At 39.2% G+C, this 8,563-nt stretch overlaps 1 protein-coding gene across 1 annotated transcript in view; it reads left to right on the plus strand.

Annotated features, from left to right (window-relative positions):
- Positions 1 to 2,183: 2,183 nt before the first annotated feature.
- LOC104506884 (ribosomal protein S6 kinase alpha-5-like) overlaps positions 2,184 to 8,563 on the plus strand; it is a gene marked incomplete at its 3' end in the record, with an annotated part of 39,039 nt that continues 32,659 nt past the window's right edge. Inside the window, exons 1-2 of the mRNA XM_010148007.1 lie at positions 2,184 to 2,253; positions 6,394 to 6,465. Of these exons, the coding sequence (XP_010146309.1) occupies positions 2,184 to 2,253; positions 6,394 to 6,465 (142 nt within the window). The remainder of the gene's footprint in view (positions 2,254 to 6,393; positions 6,466 to 8,563) is intronic.

Raw genomic sequence — 8,563 nt, forward strand, 5'->3', positions numbered from 1 at the left:
CTTCCACTCTGTGAATCTGTGGGTCTGGATCATTAATCTCAGATGTCCGTAATTCTAGCGTTATTTCAGCTCCTGATGTACAAATGATAACATTGGTGGGATAGTCTTCCGCGGCTTCATTCTATTTTCATAATGGTAAGGATTGCTTCCTGTCATGTTATCCACAGCATTTCATGCTTCTGTATTTCCACATGCTGAATGCAGTTTAGCGAGTACTTCAGAGGTCTTTGTCATGTTTGGCTGTGCGTAGTTTTGGCTTCCAGGGCTTCTGGAATGGGATGAGCAGCTTTGTAAGATAATAATATTTTTTTTTTTATTTTGAGTTAAAATAGTCTTCTCCATAAGCATCTAATATTATAGAGAATGAACAGTTGTCACTCCCGCTATCTTGGTTGTGGTCCTGGAGTTCAGCATAACATAAGTTGCATTTTCATTTATTTGATGTGAGTTCAGAATTGTGTGCATGTTTTGTTTTTGCTCTAAATTATTTTTCTTGGTCTATGAAAAATGCAGGTAGTTCTTGAAAGGTAGTATGCTTTTTAAATTCCATTTTAAGATTGTAAGATAGCTCCCTGTCCCGATTAAATGATACTCTCATTCAGTGACCTGCCAGTTCTTGGTTGGTGATGGTCTGTCAGATTTCGAGGACTGTGGAATATTTTTCGCTTCTGTTCACTAATACTCCAGTTGCTGTAACCAGTTACAATCAACGTATAATTTAACATATAGCAGAAGAACAGTATAACATCCTAGACTTACCCTCTTTAGAGTCTAACAAGTAATAGTTATGCACTTTCTGCTATGTGGTGCGTTTTTCTTGTTTGTTTTGTTTTTCCAGAGAGGAATGTGCTAGTTTTGCTTAATTTCAAGGAAAAACACCCACTCTTCTCACTGAGTAAGGGATAATCTTAAATTTGTGTTCATATAACTTAGAAAACAGCATCTGTTCTTTGTTGCTGTGACTTAGAAAAGTAGATCTGTTAGGTGAGTGGAGATGGGCCGTTATCTGACATAACAGATTAGAGTCAAGTTGATCATGGTACCAGACATTGGACACCTTATAGAAATACTACAGAATGTCTGCTCTCCTGTTTTCCTTCTTGCTTTCTCTGTTCTGCTTTAAATTGTCTGAGGTTCATTGTTCTGCTCAATGGAACAGCAGAGCTGGTCTTACCTTGCAGAGAACAGCAGAGACATGTCACAGCTTTCAGGCACATCTTGTCTTTGAAGACTGCTTGCTCTAGTTTCAACTGTCTGCTTCAAAATGTATATGCAATGGAGTCCAGAAACAGAGGATACAGCACATCTTAACTTGAAAACAGCCACTGTTGAAATATTATTTCTTAAGGTCACAGAAGTACTATTAAAAGCAAATAGACTCATTACACAGTACCAGCTTGCACAGTTCTTAGTTCATACTTGGCCATCTCAAAGTTCAGGTGACAGTCAGTGTCTCTTATGTCACCTCGAGATCCTCCATCAAGCATAAAGACTTTGTTCTGATTCTCAAAGTTAGAGACTTACTTTCAGGGGGCTGAGAATGACAATACTGATCTCCATGCACTGGTGTTCCTGCATGTGGAGATTTGTCTTCTCAGTGGGAGCATTTCTAGCTGTTTGCTTTTTTTGCCTTCAGTGGTGGTAATTGTGACCAGTAGCACTAACTACTCTTTGTTTGTATGGATGCTATGGTGTCTTGACCCTTCCCTTTAGTCTTTGCTTCTGGGTTGATCTGTGGTATCTTGCTGTTGCCCTCAGCTGCCTATGTTCCTCTTTACCAGTTTGGTGCAATGCTGATTACTGTGGACTGCAGTAGAAAAATCCGTTAGCTTTTCTCTTAGAAGGTGCTATCAGCTTACTGCTTTTTTTCCATGATGTGCCACCATCCTTTATAATGCTGTGTCACGTGTAGCTTCAGATCGTTTGTTGAGAAGCTCTCATCCTGAGGGCTTGGGCAGTCCTTTTTTCCTGGCCGAGCTTATGTCCCTTCCTTAGTACTCCTCAGCTGATGTGTCAACAAACTTGAAGAGAAAGGAAACGGAAAAGTAAATTTTGTTTCCAACACTGCCTTTCTTGTGCTCAGTTCTTAAATTAAGACCTTTCCCAAAGCCCCTGTTCCCAAATGCCATCTTTGCCTACACTGAAATGTCACAGTACTATTTGCTAGAGATACTGCTAGCTAGATGGTGGAGTGTACACCCTGTGACACTCCTGGCAGATACGTTGTCTTCATACAGGTTGAGCAGGCAGTTGGTAGGTCAGGTTTCAATACCAGTCCTAGCATGGTGATGTCTCTGGGGTGGGAGAAGCCTTTTGCCATTCTGTCAGTGGTAGTAGTAGCAGCCTTCTTGGTGCAATCCTTTAAAGCCTCTCACACTTGGAACTTCTTGTATTGTCTTGTAACTGTAGAAAGTGTTCCTTGTGAAAGGTTCTCCAGCAGTGGTCATTTGGATTCCTGGGAGTGACTACTGAGTAGAATAACTGCCCTTTGGGGATTATGGTCCTCAAAGCAAGTTGCAGGAAATGTCAGTATACTGACTTGTGTACTAGCACCTCATCTCAGCTAGACTGTAGAAAAGTTCTGTGCCTGGTTTCAGCTGATGACGACGAACTGCTCTAGCAATGTCACTGGAAAGAATGTGGCACAGACACAAGCTCTTCAGCTTGCTTTTCTCGGGCTATGACTTCAGAGATGGACTGAGTGCAGCAACTGAGGCTGTTGGAGCAAGTCATTGCCAGCTGTGGCAACACTGGGAGAAGCACTTTCTGGCAATTGTTTAATCTCTTCTTGTAGCTTTGAAGATTTGTTGTGTGCTCTGTGTGTGTAGTTTTTCATTTAATTAAAGATAATTCTACTTCTTGCTTTATAGGGAGTAATTCTGAGAAAGAGCTTGTATGTCTCAAGCGTCCTGTCGTACTTGTGTGTTATGCAGCACCTTTTAGCTATCTGATCTTGTGGGATGGCTTTTTTCCTCAGTGTAATGCAAAAAGAATGAGGTGGGACTTATTTTATAGTTCTCATATGTTTATTTGTGATGTAGTTTTCCCTTTTTACTGTGAAAATGATATTACAATAACCTTCAAGACATATTTTTCTTATAAGCAATTAAACATCCCAAATGGAAGTAAAAATGGGATTAAGTAGATAGTGCAAAATTACAGGTCACATTGAAACAAGTACATAATTCAAACTAGGTGTCACTCAACACTTTTTACTGTGTAACGTCATTAAGGTGGGAAAGGTTTCACTAATGTTACTGAATGTGGAATGCAAATTAAATTGAGTTTATGGTATAGTTTAGATTAATGGATTGAGTTTAGGACTTGATCCCTTTTTAGGACTATAGCCAGCAGTACCAATCTTCAGTGTGTTACTGGAGATTCAGCGTTTGTGTTCCACCCTCTGTCTTCCTATTCATTGCCTAAGATATGGCAGGATTAAATGACTGTGTTGCTTTCTAGAAGGGTGTTTAATTCAAAAGCCTTCTGCTGACAGCTCTTAAATTATGTGAGATGGTAAAACCTTTCTGGAGTCCTCCATGATGGAAGATCCAACCATATTCTGGGGTATATCAGGAGAAGCATGGCCAGCAGGTTAAGGGAGAGGGTTCTTCCTCTCTGCTCTTATGAGACCCCACCTGGAGTACCGTGTCTAGCTCTGGGGCCCTCAACATAAGAAGGATATCAACTGGTTGGAGAGAGTCCAGAGAAGGGCCATAAAGATGCTCAGAGGGCTGGAGCACCTCTCCTACAAAGAAAGGCTGAGGGAATTGGGCTTGTTGACAGGACAAGGGGTAACGAGTTTAAATTGAAGATGGGGAGGTTTAGATTAGGTATCAGGAAGAAGCTTCCCGGAGAGGGTGGTGAGGCAGTGGAACAGGTTGCCCAGAGAAGCTGTGGATGCCCCATCCCTGGAAGTGTTCAAGGCCAGGCTGGATGAGGCTTTGAGCAACCTGGTCTAGTGGAAGGTGTCCCTGCCCAAGGCAGGAGGGTTGGAACTAGATGATCTTTAAGGTCCCTTCCAACCCAAACCATTCTATGATTCTGTGATCCAAATTGGTGGATTTCTCTGTGAAAAATTTCTTCCCACTCTGCATTCAGCACTTACCTAGCTAGTATCCAGGGAGGTTCTATGTCTGAATCTCTTCAGTGACATCCACTGTCTCATTAAAACTGTGGTCACTCTAGCCCTGGTCTCCTTAGGATAGTCCCCGACTCCTGCAGTTCCTGGCAGGAAAGACACTGTTTTGAAAGAGTATACATGGAGTACCTCTCAGTACTTGTTAGGAAGAGTAATATGTAATATTAAGTTGCCTCAAAACAGACCGCTTTCTGACTGTGACATGACGTACTGTAATTATACAGACACTTAGTCAGTCCAGGTTTGCCTTATTACTCCTTCCTTGGCACATGAGTGCATCTTCCTTACTGCTGACTTGAGCAACGACTGTGATGTAGCACTAGCAACAGTGTTTGTTCTGTTTGCAGTGAAAATAGTACAGCAAGCTTCAGTTCACCTCATGTGGTGCATATTGCTTCATTGATTTGTTACTGATTCTGTCACTGTGTTGCCTAGTACATGTTATTAAAATGAAACTGATCACAAAAGTAATATTTCTCTAATAATTTCGCTGTTCTGTATGTTTCTGGGTTTTTTATGTGTAATACTAGGCTAGCTTGTGTATCCCCTCAGATTTGCAAACACTGTTGTCATGTGTAATTCTGTTTGTACAAGTAAAAATCCTGAATACTCCTTCTAATCTCCCAGTAATTTCAAGTGGTCTGTCTGCATTTATGCCAAGTTTTGTTAATCCCTTGTAAAGATGAATGATAAGAATAGAAAATATTTTAGGTGAGATTTCATCAGTGCCTTGCATGAGACCACTAATTTTACCCTGTTCCAACTAGGTGCATCTTGTGTATGGGTACAGATGCCTAGGATTGTTGGAATAAGTAAAAAATTTACTTTTCCTTTTATTTAATGTTTGGATTTTTTTTTTATACTTGTTCCTCCTTTGCGCGTATGTCTTTCTGAAGCTTTAAGTTTTCTGTTAGTTTTGAGTTGTTGAGTTACTGCAGTTCTGTGAATGGAGGTCATTAGTTATCATTTTGACAACTAATTGAGAAAGCAAACTGTCTTGATAAAGTTGCTTAGAAATATCAAACTGCGTGAGAATTTCTTTTGAATGGACTAAGTAAATTTCAGCATCTTCTATTGAAGAGTTTTCCTCTTTTGGTTAAGAGATCTTTGTACTTGAAATCCATGGTGCTGCTACTGAAAGCTTTTTGCACATCTCTCCTAAGCCCTCTTATTTTATTTTTTTTAACTAGCCGTTAAACATACAGTGTGGCTTGAAGTTTCTCTTTGAGAGGCATTTTTCTAGCAGCCATGCCAGCTCATGCAGCTTCTGCTCTTGATGCTTCATGCTTATTTGTGCTAGTAAAACAGTTTATGCTGCTGCTCATTAAAGCAGATTAGAGAACTGAACTTGGTTAAGAATAATCAAACTTAGTTGCTTTTTTGCCTTACTGCTTTTAACCTGGATCATTTCGGTGATCAGCATTGCTGTATAACCTGCAGTCTTATTGATGCAAATGGATGGGTAATATTATGATAGGAATGAAAGACTGTAAAAATGGGAAGTGCTTAAGGCTTTGTTTAGCAGCTTATGAAAGAAAAAAACCCAACCAAAACCAACAACAAAGCAACCCATCACAATTCCTTTTTTAAATAGGGCTCTTCTTTTTCTTGCTTAGAAAAATGTCTGTTGGTGGTGTGGTTTTTTTCCCCCCCCCCTAGGTGGTATAGATTCATATAAACACCAAACACCCTCCTTCCAAACTCCCCAACAAATGAAACAACTTTGTACCTGCCTAGTTTTTTCCAGACTTGCTAGTTATGTAGACTCAAGGTCTTTCCTACTTGATGATAGCGGAGAGTCTTTATAGGTTTAATAATCCTATGTTAACTGCATGAATAGTTATTGGGGCTCTGCTTATGTCATCCCAAGAACATATAATCCAAGAATGTGAGAGTGTTCAGGGTGCAAGGGCTAAGGGATGACCTGATGGCTGCCTCTAACTATGTGATTAGAGATTACAGACAAGGTGGAAGTGGACTCTCTTCAGAGGTGCCCAGTGATAGGATGAAAGATGGCATAAACAACTAGTTGTTGGGTTTTTTTTATACCTTCAGGAACACCAATGTCAGCAAGAAAATTGCTCTCCCTTGCTTGTTCAAATTAAAAGAATATAGTTTGCAACCAGAATGTGCTTTTAGTGCCGCTTATAGTGATCATCTACTAACTTGTTTTTACTGAAGCTGTAGTAATGTCAGAGTGATGTTTCAGTGTAGTACATATCTGATGTGAATTCTTGTTTTTTTTTCTTCAGCAAATTTGACAGGCCATGCAGAGAAAGTTGGCATTGAAAACTTTGAACTCCTGAAAGTTCTTGGAACAGGCGGTAAGATGCACTATTTTGTTTAAGTTGAATGTTGGAAACGTTACTCTTAAGTATAGTTTTGTTTGCTAGCTGAGGCTTTGGTAATTGAAACATTCTTTAGGAAGATGTATCGCTTTTGTATTGCATAGTATCTTCACTTTGTACACATATTGTGCAAAATTGTAGGTCGTGTTGTAGCTTACAGCACTTTTGAAGACGTACTTTTTTAAAAAAATGGAAAATAGGTGGCTTGAGTTGTGACAATTTAATACAGTTTAAAAATAATCTGATCAAAGTTAAAGCATGATCTTGATCATTTCATTGATTTTTCAGACTGTTTTAATGAATTTCTAGAAGAAACCAATGATGTTAGTACATTATTGAATAGGATGCTCTACTCTTTAAATACGTGGTTTTAAGTTGGCATTGATTCTAGTAGCCTTTTCCTGCCCTATTCAAACTTCAGTAATTTCTAAGATGAAAAAATTTCAGTGTTGTATTATGGATTTCAGCACAATGTTGGAGCTTTGTAGGATTGCTGACTATAATGAACAAAAAAAGCTTTGTTTCCCCTTTGTTAAAGGGACTCACACAGAGGCCCATACACAAACCAAAAAGTACTGGTTTTTATTCTTAGTGTGTTTATGCACTTTTTGTCAGTATTATCAGGTGATGTCGAATAGATTGGAATAATTAAAAAGGTGGACTATCATCAAGGTCTGTAGAAGTTATTAGTTATGGTACTAAATTTTGAGTGTTATGAGCCGTTAATGTCTGGTAGTGAGGCTATAACTGCACAAGCTGCTACATCACTGAAAAGAGCAAAGGTGTTTAATTTTTCACATTTAGGTGACATACAGATTCTTTCATAAATTCATTAAGGCCTTAAATTACCTGAGAGTGTGTTTTCCTGTTTCTGAAGTAATTAAATTCTTTTTTTTTTTTTTAACAGGCTTGACAATTCAACCCTTGCTGTTTAATTTCACTAGTTAGTGGTAGAGGCAAGGAAGCTTTAATATTCATAGCTATATGTTGCATATTCATAGGTAGAAGCAGCTATACTGTTCTGGAGTGGTCAGTATTGGTCTGAGTGGGATCAACAAAAATGAAATGACTTATAATTATGCATTTATATGAGGTTGTTTTTCTCTCCTGTTGGTGGAAACATTGGCTGAATTTTTAATTATATGTGTGTGTGTATGTGTGTGTATATGAAAACCAATCCCATACCTGAATTTTCCCCTTACCACTGTCATTAGTCTGAGGTCACCTTAATATTACCACTATTGCATTTGGAATACAAAGTAAGTCTTGGTAGTTTCCTAAGTGTCAGTTTTCAAGTTCAGACTAGTAGTAAGTAGCCTGACCTTCTCCTGCTGTCTTCAGACAGTGCCTCTGAAATACCGCTTTTGCTGCTGAGAAACTGTTGTCTGTTATTCATTGCTACCTTCCATGCCCTCTCTTCTTCACAAACAGATAAACTGAATTTCTCTTGGCCTGGGATACTCTTAATCATAGCAGGCAGTCCTTAGGCTGGTAGTGCAGAGCTAACCTATTCACTCAAGTTAATAGAGTAATTTTTATAAATGACCCCTTTCAAAAAAGGCTACATCAGTGGGTTGATAATAGGATTGACAGTGTAGGTATGTGTGAAGGAAAAAAAAAAGCTGAGGAAGCATGCCTGTCTGTCTCCATCCTGCTCTAGTAGTTGTGTTGCTCCAGAAACATCTTCTGTCTTAGTAGACTTCAAACTATTTCAAGAACTGACTAAAAGATTCCTGCAAGCTTCAAGAATCCAAGGACACACTGGGTTTCCTTGAATGGCATTTGTAGGAAGAGTACTATTTTTTGTCAAGGAAATGCTAGCTGCACTGATTTGAGTTTGTTGTGGTTTAATCCCAGCCAGCAGCGAAGTACCACGCAGCCGCTTGCTCCCACCACCCCCTTCAGTAGAGGAGGAGAATTGGAGGAAAAGACTAACTCGGGTTCAGATGAGAACAATTTAATATTTAAAAGTAAATGAAATAAAACAATAATACTAATATGTAATGAAAATAACGGAAAGGAAAACAAATTATACAACTACTTACCACCTGCCGACTGACCCAGAGCCAGGGAA

This window comes from Eurypyga helias, unplaced genomic scaffold, assembly GCF_000690775.1.
Source record: "Eurypyga helias isolate BGI_N326 unplaced genomic scaffold, ASM69077v1 scaffold11410, whole genome shotgun sequence".
Taxonomy (NCBI): domain Eukaryota; kingdom Metazoa; phylum Chordata; class Aves; order Eurypygiformes; family Eurypygidae; genus Eurypyga; species Eurypyga helias.